This window comes from Hemitrygon akajei, chromosome 5 (genome assembly GCF_048418815.1).
Source record: "Hemitrygon akajei chromosome 5, sHemAka1.3, whole genome shotgun sequence".
Taxonomy (NCBI): Eukaryota; Metazoa; Chordata; class Chondrichthyes; order Myliobatiformes; family Dasyatidae; genus Hemitrygon; species Hemitrygon akajei.
The window spans coordinates 175,212,808-175,233,083 of record NC_133128.1 but is presented as its reverse complement, the minus strand read 5'-3'; the positions used below and the strand labels follow the sequence as shown (position 1 = coordinate 175,233,083).

The following is a 20,276-nucleotide window of genomic DNA, read 5'->3' as shown; positions in this document are numbered from 1 at the left end:
TGAAGACTCTGACGATTTCTACAGTGGAACACGATATGACTGGTTGCATCTTGGCATGGTATGGATACACAAGGCTACAGAAAGTGGAGGACTTAGTTCACCAATATAGCTCTTCCACCATTAAGGATATCTAAAAAGGTGATGTCTCAGGTGTGGCATCCTTCATCAAGCACACCAACATCTTGGTCATGCCCTCTTCTCAATGCTGTCCAGCAACAGCCTCTTCCTAGCTGCCATCAGATTCTGGAACCGACCTGAAAAACGATAACATTGCCTTGGACCATTTTTTTCTGTCTCTCAGTCTTGCAGTAGTATCATGTTTGTTTTATTTGTTTGTGCTCACATGTAGGTTGTGTGTAATTATGTTGATATAAGTTTATGTCAATTTATGTTTGTCCTCATAAGCTACTGTGCTGCTGCAGCTGCATAAAACCTAATTTTCATGGCATTTCTACCCAGTCTATATATGCCCAGGACAACAACATCCCTGGATTGACTTTTCCAATCTCTAATTCTGTCAACATTGACTTGCCAAATAACTTGCCTATCTGTGATTAATTTTGAAACATAACTATCCAGAGAAAATAGTACTTTAGAATCAGAATCAGGTTTATTATCATCAGCATGTGTCATGAAATTTGTTAACTTCACAGCGGCAGTTCAATGCAATACATAATATGGAAAATGAAGGAAAAAAATAATAAGTAAATCAATTACAGTAACAACACACATTGGAGATCCCATTGGAGGTGGTGGAAGTTACGGAGAATTATACGTTGGACCTGAAGGCTGGTGGGGTGGTAGGTGAGGACAAGGGGAACCCTATCCTGAATGGGGTGAGGGCAGATGTGCGGGAAATGGGAGAGATGCGTTTGAGAGCAGAGTTGATGGTGGAAGAAGGGAAGCCCCTTTGTTTAAAAAAGGAAGACATCTCCTTCATCCTGGAATGAAAAGCCTCATCTTGACTCCTCTGTCTAGCGGAATTAGTTCTTACTCTCAATAATTTCTCCTTTGGCTCCTCCCACTTCCTCCAAACCAAGGGTGTAGCCATGGACACCTGTATGGGTCCCAGTTATGCCACGGGATCCCACTACCAAGCACATCTTTCCCTCCCCCACCCTTTCTGCTTTTCGCAGGGATTGCTCCCTACGTGACTCCCTTGTCCACTCATTCCCCGCCATCCCTTCCCACCGATCTCCCTCCTGGCACTTATCCTTGTAAGCGGAACAAGTGCTACACCTGCCCTTACACTTCCTCCCTCACCACCATTCAGGGCCCCAGACAGTCCTTCCAGGTGAGGCAACACTTCACCCGTGAGTCGGCTGGTGTGGTATACTGCGTCCGGTGCTCCCGGTGTGCCCTTTTATATATTGGTGAGACCCGACGTAGACTGGGAGACCGTTTCGCTGAACACCTACGCTCGGTCCGCCAGAGAAAGCAGGATCTCCCAGTGGCCACACATTTTAATTCCACGTCCCATTCCCATTCTGATATGTCTATCCATGACCTCCTCTACTGTCAAAATGAATCCAAACTCAGGTTGGAGGAACAGCACCTTATATACCAGCTGGGTAGCCTCCAACCTGATGGCATGAACATTGACTTCTCTAACTTCCGTTAATGCCCCTCCTCCCCTTCTTACCCCATCCCTGACATATTTAATTGTTTGCCTGTTCTCCATCTCCCTCTGGTGCTTCCCCCCACCCTTTCTTTCTCCCGAGGCCTCCCATCCCATGATCCTTTCCCTTCTCCAACTCTGTGTCACTTTCGCCAATCACCTTTCCAGCTCTTAGCTTCACCCCACCCCCTCCGGTCTTCTATCATTTCGCATTTCCCCCTCCCCCCACTACTTTCAAATCTCTTACTATCTTTCCTTTCAGTTAGTCCTGACGAAGGGTCTCGGCCCAAAATGTCAACAGTGCTTCTCCTTATAGATGCTGCCTGGCCTGCTGTGTTCCACCAGCATTTTGTGTGTGTTGTTTGAATTTCCAGCATCTGCAGATTTCCTTGTGTTTGCTCTTTAAAATCAATTACAGTGTACATATATTAAATAGCTTAAAATCGTGCAAAATACAGAAATAATAGCTATTAAAAAAGTGAGGTTGTGTTCACGTGTTAAATGTCCATTTAGGAATCGGATGGCGGGGAAAGAAGCAGTGCTGAATTGCTGTGTGCCTTCAAACTTCTGTACCTCCTACCTGATGGTAACAGTGAGAGAAGGGCATGCCTTGGGTGCTGGAGGTCCTTAATAATAGATGCTGCCTTTCTGGACACCACTCCTTGTCCTGGGTACTTAATAGGCTAGTACCCAAGAAGGAACCAACTAAATTTACAACCCTCTGCATCTTCTTTCGATCCTGTGCAGTAGCCCACCAACCAGACCATGCAGTCTGTCGGAATGCTCTCCACAGTACATCTATAGAAGTTTTAGAGGGTATTTGTTTACATATCAAATCTATTCAAACTCCTAATGAAGTATAGCCATTGTCTTGCCTTCTTTATAACTGCATCGATATGTTGGGACCAAGTTAGGTCCTCAGAGATCTTGACACCCAGGAACTTGAAACTGATCACTCTCTCCATTTCTGATCCCTCTATGAGGATTTGTATGTGTTCCTTCGTCTTACTCTTCCTGAAGTCCACAATCAGCACTTTTGGTTTACTGATGTTGAGTGCAAGCTTGTTGCTGCGACACTATTCCACGAGTTGGCGTTTCTCACTCCTGTATGCCCTCTCGTCTCCATCTGAGATTCTACCAACAATGGTTGTATTATTAGCAAGTTTATAGATGGTATTTGTGCTATGCCTAGCCACACAGTCATGGATATAGAGAGAGCAGAGCAGTGGGCTAAGCACACACCCCTGGGGTTGACTGTCAGTGAGGAGGAGATGCTATCACCGATCTGCACAGATTGTGGTCTTCCGGTTAGGAAGTCGAGGATCCAATTGCAGAGGGAGGTACAGAGGCCAGGTTCTGTAACTTCTCAATCAGGATTGTGGGAATCATGGTGTTAAATGCTGAGCTATAGTCGATGAACAGCATCCTGACATAGGTGTTTGTATTGTCCAGGTGGTTGAAAGCTGTGTGAAGAGCCATTGAGATTGCATCTGCCATTGACCTATTGCAGCAAAAGGCAAATTGCAATGGGTCCAGGTCCTTACTGAGGCAGGAGTTCAGTCTAGTCATGACCAACCTCTCAAATCAATAGAGAAATCTGTTAAAAAAAAATCTGTATTGGAATGTTGACAGATAAATACTGTGCAGAATGAACAGAATCCCAACATCCACCAGGAAGCAGTGTACTTTGATGTGCTCTTATATTGTACACAACACCCAGTAGCAACTTGTCACAGATTTCATGTCAACACATACCAATGATCTCCATTACCTTTCTTACATCTCTCCCAAGCCAATCATGTTCTTGGCTTGAATGAATATTTCTATTACAGTATTCAGGGTATCGACATTACATTGTTCTTACAGAGTCCTGAAAATATTAACACCATCATGCAAGAATGGATTTTTGAAATACTTGTATGCTTTTCATTTCTAACAATGCTCTCAACTTTAGATTTTTCAGTTTGTGTATCATTCACTCTATTCTGAGTGGTTTTTGCTTCTAGTTTTAGAATGGTTTGTTTTGTCTGCTCCATCTTTCATGCCATATATTATTATTTCATGTATCGTATTTGCAGTTCAAAGCTTGATTACAATTTTTGATGTCTTGCACATGTCCAGAAGCTAACAGTAACCGTCCTAATCCGGTTAATGTTTGTTTTCTTTTACTCCAAACTGTTGTTAGGAGTGGCTCGGTGACAACACATTCTCCTGCATGTCAGCAGGTTCTGGCTTTAAGTTCAACTCAAGTGACCTGTGTACATATTCTACCAGCCCTCAAGTGTGATACTGAGGCATATGCTATTATCAAAGATGCTGTATTTCATTTGATAGGATAAGTAAACTATCTTTCCAGGTAATACATACAAAATGCTGAAGGAACCCAGAAGGTCAATCATGGGGAATAAACAGTTTACCCTTCATCAGATCTCGGCCTGAAATGTTGAATGTTTATTCCCTCCATAGATGCTGCTTAACCTGCTCAGTTCCTCCAGCATTTTGTGTGTATTGCCCTGGCTTTCCAGCATCTGTAGAATCTCTTGTGTTTATCTTTTCAGGTAAATGTGATAAGTTGTGTACCACTAATGGAAGTAGACCAGGAGAGTTCTCTTCCTAACTGCATGACTCCATTCTTGCTTCGGTACACAGTTTGCTGAAACATTTTCAGCTTTGTTGCCTCTACCTTTTATCTAGGCCCTTTGGATGGCTTTCCACATAATACCATTCATAGACCACTGACATTCTGCTGCTCAAGAACACTATATTCATGCATCATGTACTTGCAATCCTAGAATGGCTCCTGCTTCAGAATTCTCATCCTTGTTTTCAAATTGCTACTTGGTTTCATGCTTTCATGAAACTTTCATGAGCTTCATATGCCTACAATTCTCTGGAGTTTAATTTTGATTTAAAAACTTTCCTGGGAAGCACATTTTCATGAGTAGTTTTCATAAATAGAAGCTTTTGAAATGCCCTAGTTTTCAAGCAATTGGCAATTGCAGGGAAGACAGTTCACTCATTGGCTTGCAACATTAAAGGAAGGTATTTGGCCCACTGGGTTTATGCAAGCACTCATGCATCAATTGCATACCTTACTATTTCCTTGTTCTTCTGTGTGGAACATGAAACATGCCCATCTAGTCCATCCTGTTCCTTCTACAACCAACCTATACTGGAACGTTAACTGATCAAGGCATCATTTAGGAGAAATATTTCATGCAGAAGACAGTCAAATCACAAGTTAACATGATTATCAAATCTACGTAATTTGTGTTAATCAATTTAAAGACCGGCAAGTTTTTGTGATGTGTAAGGAAACTGGAGCATATAGGGAAACCCCCACTTTACCCACTTTCTGCATAGTCGCGGCAGCCACTCAGTCCAACCAAATTGGTTGTCCTTTACATGTTTTTTGCGATCGCAACGCACTGCTGGTTATCAAGAATATCAAGTAATACAGATTTACCCTATCAGGGAGTTGCTCAGTAGCAATGGAGCTGAACTTGGTGTGGACCATTTTGCTGCCTGCTATAGAAAGGCGTCGGAATTGATGTGCATAATAAATGGAGCAAGTGATTGTCTTATGATTGTAGGACCCTGTTGGACATTGGTAATGTAGAGCGCTGCAAGTCAAGTTCACTGGTGTATTGACAAGACTGACAGCAGGAGAGTTCTGTGGCCTCAGTTGTAGCACGGATTAGGCCTCAAGCCATGGGGTCACCCAGGGAAGAGATGCTGAAGGCGATGTGGGGGAGAGCAGAGGGCACGGCAGGCATGCTGAAGTACGTGCAGGTTGGAGGCTGGCCTCTCCTGTTAGTGCTGCCCTCCAGTGTTCTCTGTAGATTGCATTTGTCTGTGGACTGCTGCTGGCATGTTCTTGACAACAACATACAGGACATAACACTCATGGACTTGGGCTGTATTATATTATTTAGTGTGTTTGTACGTTTATTGCTATCTTGTATGTCCTATATGTGACTATTGCAATGTAGGACTGCTGATACTGTGTTTTGCACTTGGACACCAGATGAACCTATTTCATTTGGCAGTATTCATGGGGATTCATTTATGGTTAAATGACAAGCAAATTTGAACTTGAATGTGATTACAAGGAAAACATGCAGCTTCCACATAAAGAGCACTAGAGGTCAGAAATGCTGGAGCTGTGAGCCAGCTTCATTCTTCTGCTTTACCATGCCATCCTTTTAGTAAAGAATGGCCTAATATGCTTTAGCTTTGATTGTTTTTTTCTTTGATTAAGTAGTTGATTGATCACTCTGTTTGTCCACCTTGCAGATACAAATGACTGTATAGACGCAAATGTTCAGAAGGTTTTGTCTGTCTTGAAAATAGGCACCTGTTGATCAACATCCCTCTTCATAAACTTGTGACTTGACTGTCTTCTGTCGGGAATATTCCTCGTAAATGATGCCATGATCGGTTAAGGCTCAGGGTCAAATTAATGTTTCGCAACTAACATTTTTCAACCATCTGTGCATGTGTGTTCCTGTTTATTTTACATTTCTAGGATTGGCAACATAAAGGGAGGGAAGAGTAAGCATTCGGCACAGACTAGAAGGACCGAAATGGCCTGTTTCTGTGCTGTAATTGTTATATGGTTATATGTTATATGGTTATAAAGTACACCAAATGTTCGTTATCTCTTGTCACATCCCCATTCTCAACTACCATTTATTTACTAGACCATGCCTTGCAGTTCTAGGTTAGCCTTAACCTTCTCTATTGCATTTTGATTGGAGCTAAGCTCGCTAAAATAATTGTCTCTTGTTAAAGCTTTAAAACAGCCATTATGTTATTGATCAAGGAATATTCGTAGAATGGATTATTTGAAACTCTCTGAATAAAATAAGTTACTTACCAGTTCATACCTCTACTTATAGTATTTTCTTGTACACATTAGCTGTCTAAATATAAGAGAAAAATCCTCACCTGCTCATCATCTAATACTATGGACAATATGAAAGAGTGCTTTCTCATTCTTAATTTTGCTTATGTTTCTCCCAAACATTATAGCTGTTCATCACACGAAGTATTATAATATATTTTTATTTAAGTATTTTTCTCTGTCGGAGGAGACGTCTCATCACTATGAAGAGGAGGCCGCAGATGGCATTGGTTCACATGGTGTCCCTTACATTCCTGAAGAAGCCTGACTTGCAGTGCAGATTTCAAACTTCTCAACGACCAACTGCACCTCTTGGTTCCCGAATTTTAACTGATCCGAGCAGAGTGTTTGAACACAACATGTGGTAAGACGAAGTGTCTCAAACCAGACTACATTGTTGTCGCTTACATAAAATTGTCTTATAAAAGTATTATTTTAAAATTGTTTATGATAACTATTCAAATTTTCTCATCACGTAAGAAGATAGATGATTTTTCCTGAAATGATTCCTTGAATTTCATATTGCACTTTTTTCTTAGTTAAGAGGTTTAGTAGAGACACGTATGGTAATAAAGTATGATAATAGAGCATTTAAATCAGGACACTCATAAGTGTAGTTTAATTTGTTATACTTATGGAGGTAGACTGGTCTAAAATTTCACACAACCACCTAATTTTCCCTGTGTCTATGTTTTTATTACTTATCCTTCCTTCAATGTGTAAAAAAAATTTGACAAAAGGAAGAAAGAAGATAATGTTTCCCCTCCCCGCTTCTTCTATTTCCCATTGGTCTCCTACCTCTTCTCACCTGCCTATCACCTCCCCTTGGGTCCCCTCCTCCTTCCCTTTCTTCTATGGTCCACTCCCTTCTCCTACCAGATTACTTCCTCTCCAGCCCTTTACTTTTCCTACCCACATGGCTTCGCTTATCATCTTCAAGCTATCCACTTTCCCTTCCCTTCACCTTTTTATTCTGATGTCTTCCCCTTTCCTTTCCAGTCACGAAGAAGGATCTCAGCCCGAAATGTTGACTGTTTATTCATTTCCATAGATGTTACTTGACTTGCTGAGTTTCTCCAGCATTTTGTGTGTGTTGCTTTGGAAAAATATTTAAAGTTTTACTCCATTCCCACTAATAATGCAGAATAATTACAGCGGATTTAAATAGCCTGTTAGTAATCCATCCATTCTAGTGTTAGTATGGTTCCTTAAGGTTGACATGGCTGGGGCTGGTGATATTAAACAACTATTAAATGCTTCCAATGACATCTGTATCGAATGGCCTCTGACAACCAAGTACAGCTCTTGGCTTCACGTGTGGCTTAGCTACTAAGCCCAATGGATCCACTTCTACTGTCAGGAGAAGGGGCAAAGGCAGGTTACTAGGGCCTTAAAACCAGACACTTCAGGCAGAGGGGGCTCTTCAGCTGTGGTTCGTAGCTTATCTAGAAGAAAGAAAACTCTGATCTCAAACCTTTGCTGCCTTTTGGCTATACCCAGTCATGGGGAAGGCTTCAGGTGTAAACCCCAAGGAAGACTCCAGAGCTGGAGTCCCTAAGGAAATCCTACATTGAGTTCAACACTGACTGGCAACTCCTGCGATGCTGTGAGCGCCAAACTGTATCAGTCTCTGCCATTCCTTTAGATTCATTAGCTGTGTGGAGGGAGGGACCTTGCTGCACAGGCAACATCTTGCTCTCCATTTCATATTGCCCTGGTTTGCATACTGGCTTGTATATCAACGAGACAGTTCGGATGCAACATCTATGGTCAACCTAATAGTTAACCTTTCTCTTCAGGGATCACATCCAGTGGACTCCAGAGCAGGAAGATCTTGCTAGACAGAAAGCTGAAGAAAATTCTAGTGTTAAACTCTCAATGGAAGAACAAGGTAAACTGTTTTATTTGAACTTTTTGGAGTTTTTTTTTGGATGATGTACTGAGTGGAAGATATTAGTTCTGTAACAACTAAAATGATCTGAGATGTGAAAAAAATGTGTTTTTGATTTCCTAATTCATTACAAGAACACATTTCTTTGACTCTTAACAGTGTAAAAGTTGAATTATCTCAATAAAAATGACCGTTATGAGTAGCCCTTCTGCCATTAAAGACCATTTAAGTACAAATACTCCTTGCAGATTTTCTAGCATGGAGGCTGAGATGCAAAAGTCAAGTTAACAACTAAATTCAGTGTACTGTACCTGCAGAGGATTAAAGGACTCCTAATGTACTGCAACAGGAGCCTCCAATATCTAAGTGCATAACACACATGTTATTGCTCAATCTCACACGGCAATACATCACTTGTCTCTCTAGGATTGAAGGAATACTGTCTACAGGTTTGGTTCAATAGAACTGAAGGACTGCTAATCAGTTAAAATGCAGGAAATAGTTGAACACGGACAAACATGGATAGGGTGGGCTAAGAAATTGAAATGGAGTTTAATCTGGACAAACGTGAGATGTTGAAGTTTGGGAGGTCAAGTGCAAAAGAAAAATATACAGTAAGTGGCAGGATTCTTGGGAACATAGTACATTTATATCTTGGGGGTGCAGGTCTATATATTTCTGAAAAGGACAAATGTGAATTAGGTGGAAAAGGGGGATTGCAACTTGCTTGCCATCATCAGTCAGGCCATTGAAAGTAAAAGCTGGGAAGTCATGTTGCATTGTGTGCAGTTCAGGTTGCCTCATAGGAAGGACATGGAGACTTTAGAGAGGTGCAGGTGAGATTCACCACAAGGATGCCTGAATTGGAGAGTATTTACTATAAGGAGAGACAATAGACAATAGGTGCAGAAGTAGACCATTCGGCCCTTCGAGCCTGCACCGCCATTTTGAGATCATGGCTGATCAATTACTATCAATACCCGGTTCCTGCCTTGTCCCCATATCCCTTGATTCCCCTATCCATAAGATAACTATCTAGCTCCTTCTTGAAAGCATCCAGAGAATTGGCCTCCACTACCTTCCGAGGCAGTGCATTCCAGACCCCCACAACTCTCTGGGAGAAGAAGTTTTTACTTAACTCTGTCCTAAATGACCTACCCCTTATTCTCAAACCATGCCCTCTGGTACTGGACTCTCCCAGCATCTGGAACATATTTCCTACCTCTATCTTGTCCAATCCCTTAATAATCTTATATGTTTCAATCAGATCCCCTCTCAATCTCCTTAATTCCAGCATGTACAAGCCCAGTCTCTCTAACCTCTCTGCGTAAGACAGTCCAGACATCCCAGGAATTAACCTCGTGAATCTACGCTGCACTTCCTCTACAGCCAGGATATCCTTCCTTAACCCTGGAGACCAAAACTGTACACAATACTCCAGGTGTGGTCTCACCAGGGCTCTGTACAAATGCAAGAGGATTTCCTTGCTCTTGTACTCAATTCCCTTTGTAATAAAGGCCAACATTCCATTAGCCTTCTTCACTGCCTGCTGCACTTGCTCATTCACCTTCAGTGACTGATGAACAAGGACTCCGAGATCTCTTTGTATTACTCCCTTACCCAACTCTATACCATTCAGATAATAATCTGCCTTCCTGGTCTTACTCCCAAAGTGGATAACCTCACACTTATTCACATTAAACGTCATCTGCCAAGTATCTGCCCACTCACCCAGCCTATCCAAGTCACCCTGAATTCTCCTAACATCCTCATCACATGTCACACTGCCACCCAGCTTAGTATTATCAGCAAATTTGCTGATGTTATTTTCTTTGCCTTCATCCAAATCGTTAACGTAAATGGCAAACAGCTGTGGTCCCAATACCGAGCCCTGTGGCACCCCACTAGGCACCACCTGCCATTCCGAGAAACACCCATTCACCGCTACCCTTTGCTTTCTATCTGCCAACCAGTTTTCTATCCATGTCAATGCCTTCCCCCCGATGCCCTGAGCTTTGATTTTACCCACCAATCTTCTATGTGGGACCTTATCAAATGCCTTCTGAAAATCGAGGTACACTACATCCACTGGATCTCCCCCGTCTAACTTCCTGGTTACAAACTTTGCTTTAACTTTTGTATTGGACAAATTATTAGAACAAATTCCAGCCAACACTTTCACTCAGGGAGACATAAAGTAATCAGGAAAATTGAGCCTGTCTGACTAATTTGATTAATTTTAAAAATCTAGAACAGCACAGCACAGGAACCCACCCTGTGCTATGCATATAAGCACTGATCATGATGGCAATCTAAACTAATTTCACCTGCCTGTACTTGGCCAATATCTCTCTATGCTTGTCTGTACACGTCTCTCTATTCTTGTCTATAAATGTCTAGTAACTGTTGTTATTATAACTGCTTCTACACCACCCTGCCAGTGCTTTCCAAGCACCTAATATCTCTGTGTATTAAAAAAACTTGAACACAAACCAGTCCTCATAGAATCTGAATCAGTTTTATATCATCAGCATGTGACATGAAATTTGTTAACTTAGCAGCAGCAGTTCAATGCAATACATAACCTAGCAAAGAAAAAAATAATAATGATAAATAAAATAAAAATAATAACAAATAAGCAGGTAAATCAATTACATATATTGAATAGATTAAAAACATGCAAATACAGAAATACTGTTTTTTTTTTAAAAGTGAGGTAGCATCCAAAGATTCAATGTCCGTTTAGGAATCGGATGGCAGAGGGGAAGAAGCTGTTCTGAATTGCTGAGTGTGTGCCTTCAGGCTTCTGTACCTCCTACCTGATGGTAATAATGAGAAAAGGGCATGCCCTGGGTGCTGGAAGTCCTTAATAATATACGCTGCCTTTCTGAGACACCGTTCCCTAAAGATGTCCTGGGTACTTCATAGGCTCGTACCCAAGATGGATCTGACTCGATTTACAACCTCCTGCAGCTTCTTTCAGTCCTGTGCATTAGCCCCTCCATACCAGACAGTGATGCAGCCTGTCAGAATGGTCTCCACGGCACAACTATAGAAGTTTTTGAGTGTATTTGTTGACGTGCCAAATCTCTTCAAACTCCTAATGAAGTATAGTTGCTGTCTTGCCTTCTTTATAACTACATCAATATATTGGGACCAGGTTAGATTCTCAGAAATCTTGACACACAGGAACTTTAAGCTGCTCACTTCTGATCCCTCTATGAGGATTAGTATGTGTTCCTTCGTCTTACCCTTCCTGGAGTCCACAATCAGCTCTTTCATCTTACTGACGTTGAGTGCCAGGTTGTTGCTGCGGCACCATTCCACTAGTTGGCATATCTCACTCCCATACGCCCTCTCGTCGCCACCTGAGATTCTACCAACAATGGTTGTATCATCAGCAAATTTATAGGGAGCAATTATTATTTGAGTGAGCAATTTCAAGTTCCTGTGTGTCAATATCTTTGAGGACCTAATCTGGACGCAGTTATAAAGAAGGCAAAACAGCAGCTATATTTCATTAGGAGTTTGAGGAGATTTAGCTTGTCAGCTAAAACTTATATAAATGTACCTTGGAGAGCATTCTGACTGCTTGCATCACCATCTGGTATGGGGGGGGGGGGGGGGGTGTGGGGGACAAACTACTGCACCGGATCAAAGTAAGTTGCAGAAACTTGTAAAATTAGTCAGTGCCATCATGGGTACCAGCATCCATAGTATCCAGGACATCTTCAAAGAATGGTGCCTTAGGAAGCTGGCAGCCATCATTAAGGATCCCCACCATCCAATACATGCCCCCCTCATATGTTACCGTCAGGAAGAACGGACAGAAGGCACAGCTTCAGGAACAGCTTCTTTCCCTTTGCCATCTGATTTCTAAACAGACATTGAACCCATGAACATTACTTGGCTACTTTTTTTTATTTCTGTTTTTTTTGCACTACTTATTTTAACTATAAGTACTTAATGTAGGTCATTTTTTTCTATTGTTATTTATCATGTATTGCATTGTACTGCTGTCATAAAATTATCAAATTTTACAACATATGTTGGTGATATTAAATCTAATTCTGATACTCTGCAATTCAGACAACGTTGTAGTGAATTTCATCTGCACCTCCCTAAAGCCTCCATGTCTTTCCTATAATGAGGCAACCTGAACTGCACACAATGCAACATGACTTCCCAGATTTTATTTTCAATGGCCTGACTGATGATGGCAAGCAAGCTGCAATCCCCCTTTTCCACCTAATTCTCATTTGTCCTTTTCAGAAAGATATAGACCTGCACCCCCAAGATATAAATGTACTATGTTCCCAAGAATCCTGCCACTTACTGTATATTTTTCTTTTGCATTTGACCTCCCAAACTTCAACATCTCACGTTTGTCCAGATTAAACTCCATTTCAATTTCTTAGCCCAATTTTCCATTTTACAAACAATAGAGGTCCCAGCACTGATAATTTTCCAGGAAGTGACATGGTATGTTGATGACGTGCATTTAATGTGGTTGATATAACATGTAAATCAGACTTTTGGCAGAATGGATAAGGGTAAAAGTCCATCAGATCTAAGAAAGATCAGCAAGCTGGACTTGAATCTGCCTACTACCAGGAAGCAAAAGTTTAAACCTTTCAGATATTTTTGTGGTTAGAAAGTTGCTACTAGAAGGATTCCAAATGATTCAGTATATAGTCCCCTGCTTTTTATTGCACATGACAATGCTTTAGAATTGAACGTAAGGGGAATTATGAAGAAGTTTTCAGATAATACAGAAATATACAAATATAATACAAAAATTTTCAAAAATCAACCACCTTGTTGACAGTAAAGAGGAATACATTACGCACCAGAGAGATTGAAATGATTTTTCTATCGAATAGAAAGTGGTAAATGAAACTTAATCCAGAGAAATGTGAGGTAATGCACCCGGAGAGGTATAACATGACACAGAAATATGACAATAAATGGGCTCAGTGCAGGAGTTGCAAAGTTATGTTGTAGTTATATAAGACGTTGATGAGGCTGCACTTGGAGTACAGTGTACTATATTGTCACCTTGTTACAGGAAAGATAGAATATAGAATATCTATAGCACAATACAGGCCCTTCGGCCCACAAAGCTGTGCCGAACATGTCCTTACCTTAGAAATTATCTAGTGTTACCCATAGACCTCTACTATTCTGAGCACCATATAACTATCCAGGAGTCTCTTAAAAGACCCTATCATATCAAGTCAAGTCAAGTCACTTTTATTGTAATTTCGACCATAACTGCTATGTACAGTACATAGTAAAAATGAGACAACGTTTTTCAGGACCATGGTGTTACATGACACAATACAAAAACTAGACTGAACTACGTAAAAAAAAAACAGAGAGAAAAAAAACAACTACACTAGACTACAGAGCTACCCAGGATTGCATAAAGTGCACAAAACAGTGCAGGCATTACAATAAATAATAAACAGGACAATAGCAGTAAGGTGTCAGTCCAGACTCTGGGTATTGAGTCTGATAGCTTGGGGGAAGAAACTATTACATAGTCTGGTCATGACAGCCCAAATGCTTCGGTGCCTTTTCCCAGATGGCAGGAGGGAGAAGAATTTGTATGAGGGGTGCGTGGGGTCCTTCATAATGCTGTTTACTTTGCGGATGCAGCGTGTAGTGTAAATTTCCATGATGGCGGGAAGAGAGACCCTGATGATCTTCTCAGCTGACCTCACTATCCGCTGCGGGGTCTTGCAATCCGAGATGGTGCAATTTCCGAACCAGGCAGTGATGCAGCTGCTCAGGATACTCTCAATACAACCCCTGTAGAATGTGATGAGGATGGGGGGGTGGGAGATGAACTTTCCTCAGCCTTCGCAGAAAGTAGAGACGCTGCTGGGCTTTCTCTGCTATGGAGCTGGTGTTGAGAGACCAGGTGAGATTCTCCGCCAGGTGAACACCAAGAAATTTGGTGCTCTTAACGATCTCTACCGAGGAGCCATCGATGTTCAGCGGGGAATGGTCGCTCCATGCCCTCCTGAAGTCAACAACCATCTCTTTTGTTTTGTTCACATTCAGAGACAGGTTGTTGGCTCTGCACCAGTCTGTTAGCCACTGCACCTCCTCTCTGTAAGCTGACTCATCGTTCTTGCTGATGAGACCCACCATCCACCACCATCGGCGGCAGCCCATTCCATGCACTCACCACTCTCTGCGTAAATAAAACTTACCCCTGACATCTCCTCTGTACCTACTCCCAAGCACATAAACATGTGCTCTCTTGTGGCAGCCATTTCAGCCCTGGGAAAAAGCCTCTGACTATCCACATGATCAATACCTCTCATCATCTTAAACACTTCTATCAGGTCACCTGTCATCCTCCGTCACTCCAAGGAGTAAAGGCCAAGTTCACTCAACCTATTCTCATAAGGCATGCTCCCCAATCCAAGCAACATCCTTGTAAATCTCCTCTGTACCCTTTCTATGGTTTCCACATCCTTCCTGTAGTGAGGCGACCAGAACTGAGCACAGTGCTCCAAGTGGGGTTTGACCAGGGTCCTACATAGCTGCAACATTACCTCTCGGCTTTTAAATTCAATCCCATGATTGATGAAGGCCAGTGCACCGTATGCCTTCTTAACCACACAGTTGACCCGTGCAGCAGCTTTGAGTGTCCAATGGACTCGGACCCCAAGATCCCTCTGATCCTCCACACTGCCAAGAATCTTACCTTTAATACTATATTCTGCCATGATATTTGACCTACCAAAATGACCTACCGACACACTTATCTGGGTTGAACTCCATCTGCCACTTCTCAGCCCAGTTTTGCATGCTATCAATGTCCCGCTATAACCTCTGATAGCCCTCCACACTATCCACAACGCCCCCAACCTTTGTGTCATCAGTAAATTTACTAACCCATCCCTCCACTTCCTCATCCAGGTCATTTATGAAAATCACAAAGAGTACGGGTCCCGGAACAGATCCCAGAGGCACACCACTGGTCATCAACCTCCATGCAGAATATGACCAGTCTACAACCACTCTTAGCCTTCTGTGAGGAAGCCAGTTGTGGATCCACAAAGCAATGTTGCCTTGCATCCCATGCCTCCTTACTTTCTCAATAAGCCTTGCATCGGATACCCTATCAAATACCTTGCTGAAATCCATATACACTACATCTACTGCTCTACCTTCATCAGTGTGTTTAGTCACATCCTCAAAAAATTCAGTCAGGCTCGTAAGGCACGACCTGCCTTTGACAAAGCCATGCTGACTATTCCTAATCATATTATGCCTCACCAAATGTTTATAAATACTGCCTCTCAGGATCTTCTCCATCAACTTGCCAACCAGTGAAGTAGGAATCACTGGTCTTTAATTTCCAGGGCTACCTCTACCTCTACTAATAAGGGAACAACATCCACCACCCTCCAATCCTCCGGAACATCTCCTGTCCCCATTGGTGATGCAAAGATCATTGTCAGAGGCTCAGCAATCTCCTCCCTCACCTCCCACAGTAGCCTGGGGTACATCTCGTCTGGTTCCAGTGACTTATCCAACTTGATGCTTTCCAAAAGTTCCAGCACATCCTCTTCCTTAATATCTACATGCTCAAGCTTTTCAGTCCACTGTAAGTCATCCCTACAATCGCCAAGATCCTTTTCCGTAGTGAATACTGAAGCAAAAGTATTCATTAAGTACCATCGCTATTTCCCCCAGTTCCATAGACACTATTCCACTGTCACACTTGATTGGTCCTATTCTCTCACGTCTTATCCTCCTGCTCTTTGCATACTTGTAGAATGCCTTGGGGTTTTCCTTAATCCTGTCCACCAAGGCCTTCTCATGGCCCCTTCTGGCTCTCCAAATTTCAATCTTAAACTCCTTCCTGTTAGCCTTATAATCTTCTAGATCTCTAACATTACCTAGTTTTTTGAACCTTTTGTAAGCTCTTCTTCTTGACTAGATTTACCACAGCCTTTGTACACCACGTTTCCTGTACCCTACCACCCTTTCCCTGTTTCATTGGAGTGTATCTATGCAGAACTCCACACAAATATCTCCTGAACATTTGCCACATTTCTTCAATAGATTTCCCTGAGAAGATCTGTTCCCAACTTATGCTTCCAAGTTCCTACCTGATAGCTTCATATTACCCCTTATTCCAATAACACGCTTTCCTAACTTGTTTGTTCCTATCCCTCTCCGATACTATGGTAAAGGAGATAGAATTGTGATCACTATCTCCAAAATGCTCTCCCACTGAGAGATCTGACACCTGACCAGGTTTATTTCCCAATACCAAATCAAGTACAGCCTCTCCTCTTGTAGGCTTATCTACATATTGTGTCAAGAAACCTTCCTGCACACACCTAACAAACTCCACCCCATCTAAACCCCTTGCTCTAGAGAGATGCCAATCTATATTTGGGAAATTAAAATCTCCCACTACAACAACCCTATTATTATTACACCATTCCAGAATCTGTCTCCCTATCTGCTCTTCGATGTCCCTGTTACAATTGGGTGGTCTATAAAAAACATCCATTAGAGTTATTGACCCCTTCCTGTTCCTAACTTCCACCCACAGAGACCCCGTAGACAATCCCTCCATGACTTCCTCCTTTTCTGCAGCCATGATAGTATCTCTGATCAACAGTGCCATGCCCCCACCTCTTTTGCCTCCCTCCCTGTCCCTTCTGAAACATCTAAAGCCTGGCACTTGGAAGTAACCATCCCTGAGCCATCCAAGTCTCTGTAATGGCCACTGCATCATAGATCCAAGTACTAATTCACACTCTAAGCTTATTCACTTTGTTCATAATACTCCTTGCATTAAAATAGACACATCTCAATCCATTGGTCTGAGTGCATCCCTTCTCTATCACTTGCCTATCCTCCCTCTCACACTGTCTCCAAGCTTCCTCTATTTGTGAGCCAACCGCCTCTTCAGTTTGGTTCCTAACCCCCAGCAATTCTACTTTAAACTCTCCCCAATAGCCTTAGCAAACCAGGATATTGGTCCCCTGGGATTCAAGTACAACCCATCCTTTTTGTACAGGTCACACCTGCCCCAAAAGAGGTCCCAATGATCCAGAAATCTGAATCCCTATCCCCCTGCTCCAATTCCTCAGCCACACATTTATCCTCCACCTCATTCTATTCCTATACTCACTGTCACGTGACACAGGCAGTAATCCCAAGGTTACTACCTTTGTGGTCCTGCTTTTCAACTTCCTTCCTAACTCCCTGTAGTCTGTTTTCAGGACCTCCTTCCTTTTCCTACCTATGTCATTTGTACCAATATGCACCACGACCTCTGGCTGTTCTCCTTCCCACTTCAGGATATCGTAGACGCGATCAGAAACATCCCGGACTCTGGCACCTGGGAGGCAAACTACCATCTGTGTTTCTTTCCTTCGTCCACAGAATAGCCTGTCTGACCCCCTATCTATAGAGTCCCCTATCACTGCTGCTATCCTCTTCCTTTCCCTACCCTTCTGAGCCACAGGGCCAGAGGCACAACCACTGTTACTTCCCCCAGATATGCTGTCCCCCCAACAGTACTCAAACAGTAGTATTTATTGTTAAGGGGCAACAGCCACAGGGGTGATCTCTAGCATCTGCCTCTTGCCCTTCTCTCCTGACTGTTATCCACTTATCTGTCTCCCGAGGCCCTGGTATGACTATTTGCCTGTAGCTCCTCTCTATCACCTCCTCACTCTCCCTGACCAGATGAAGGTCATCAAGCTGCATCTCCAGTTCCCTATCGCGGTCCCTAAGGAGCTGCAGCTCGATGCACAGGACTTCCCACATCTGACACCAAGCACAGAACACTGGCCTCACACACATACTTCCTGTCTATATTCTACACAGGCAACCTACATCGCCTCGACCCGTTATAGATGTTGTTGAACCAGAAAGATTGCAGAAGTGATTTACCAGGACGTTGCCTGGTCTTCGGGGCCTGAATTACTCGAAGAGTCAAAGTTGAATTGTTACATGCACAAGTACACACATACATGCAGAGGTGCAATGTAAAATTTACTTGCAGCTGCATCATAGGCATATATCGTCATATAAGCATTATTCACAACAAAATATAAATTAAGTATAAATTATACATAACATTTACAAGAAAGCATAATTAGAATAATAAGAAACAAAATTTACTTTAGTGCAAAGTGGTCATGGAGTTGCTAACTGTTGGACTTTATTCCCTGCGACATAGGGGATTAAAGCGGTGACCTGATAGAGGAAGGTAAGATCAAAATATGAATAAATGTACGACAGGGTGAAGGCACATAATATTTTCCTCAGGGAAGCAGTTCTGACAGCAAGGCATAGATTTAAGAAAAAAGGCAAGTAATTTTAACAGGGGAAGCTGCCAGAAAGAGTGATTGAGGCAGGCTCACTAACAATGTTTCAATGCCATCAGATAACTCCATGGATAGGAAAGGTTTATAGGACTTTAGGCCAAACGTGGGCAGCTGGGATTAGCTCACTGGGCAACACAATTGGCATGGATGAATGAGGCCGAAGGCCCTAGTTCCATGTTGCATTACTCTATATATTGAAATATCTCTCTGGCATTTGGAATATTTATGTTGTTAATTAAATAATTTTGATTTTTAAGTGCTTTTGTAACAGTGACTGTGGAATTAATAACTTATTTTTAAAAATAGCACTGGTTAATTAATTGACGCACACAAAATGCTGGAAGAACTCTGCATGTCAGGTGGCATCCACTGAGGGAAATAAACAGTTGATGTTTCAGGTTGAGGGTGTATGTGTTGCTCAAGATTAACAGCATCTGCAGAATCTCTTGGTTCTGTCTTGGTATCATTGTGTTTGCTGTCCGTGAATTTCTGAACTCATTTGAGCCTTATCCAATGTAGCAACGGGTACCCTCACCAAGGCGTAGTTATACTGTAGCCACCTACTCTTCAAAGGCTAGATCACTTCCCTGTTTAGCCTCCACAGCAAGTTTAGCTGCCAGTACCCACTTCTGAGTACTCCCCGACCAGCACCAAGGAGGAGATCCTTCCTGCCAACAAAGTAGTTTAAACACAGTTCATTTACTTTTAGTGATACAAATTTAAATTTAGATATAATTCTTAAAATATATTTAAAACTCACAGAGGATTTCTACCTTATGAAATATTTCTAAGTTACAAATAATTTCCAAAACAAAGGATTTCCAAAACATACAAACTCATACCAATGAGTTGCAGATGAACAAGTTGCAGAAATTGAAGACAGAGAAGTGAATTTAGTGCCCCCACCTTTTTGTCATTTTTCTTGTCATTTCTTGACCCCTGGAAGTGTAGCTGCTGTGTTAGAAAACTGAGCTTGGCAAAAAGCCCCCTTGGGTTCTGGATAGTGAATATCTATCCCAGTTCAATAATGTCCTTCACAAATGTCACCTGCTTCTTTTATCCAGCCTGATCTACATTCAACACCAAATTCCACAGTAACCTGGTTTACTCTTAACTGCCCTCTGAAATGGCTTTGAAGTCACTCAGTTGTATCAAACTTCTATATTCAAATGTAATTACATTTTGCTGACTATGCAGCACTAACTTCACCACCTGATTCTGATATGGCAAAGGCACTCTCAGCCTAAAGACCATTGGAGAGTACTATTCCTGAACAGCTGGATATAAGGGCAATTTATCAGTCTGTACCTCGAATTCCAATTCACATTCATCTAGAAGCTCCTTAAAGCTCCTTTGCAATTACTCCATTATAGTCATGTTTTTTTTAGCAATGTGGTGAGCAGGGCTATGATTCTTTAAATGGGGTCCAATTAGTAATGTTAATTCTATGCCTTTGGTAATAAATGCAACTTTCCTGCATGCCTT

The 20,276-nt window shown here is 42.1% G+C and overlaps 1 protein-coding gene across 5 annotated transcripts in view; it reads left to right on the top strand.

The window, feature by feature from the left end:
• mettl8 (methyltransferase 8, methylcytidine) overlaps positions 1–20,276 on the top strand; it is a 65,684-nt gene that overhangs the window by 1,361 nt on the left and 44,047 nt on the right. For 3 of the 5 annotated variants that reach the window (XM_073047297.1, XM_073047298.1, XM_073047294.1), the window contains exons 2-3: positions 6,712–6,888; positions 8,324–8,415. In XM_073047297.1, the coding sequence (XP_072903398.1) occupies positions 6,728–6,888; positions 8,324–8,415 (253 nt within the window). In that variant the 5' untranslated portion in view covers positions 6,712–6,727. Of the gene's footprint in view, positions 1–6,693; positions 6,889–8,323; positions 8,416–20,276 lie in introns of all 5 variants that reach the window. The other 2 variants (XM_073047296.1, XM_073047295.1) reach the window with 2 other exon arrangements.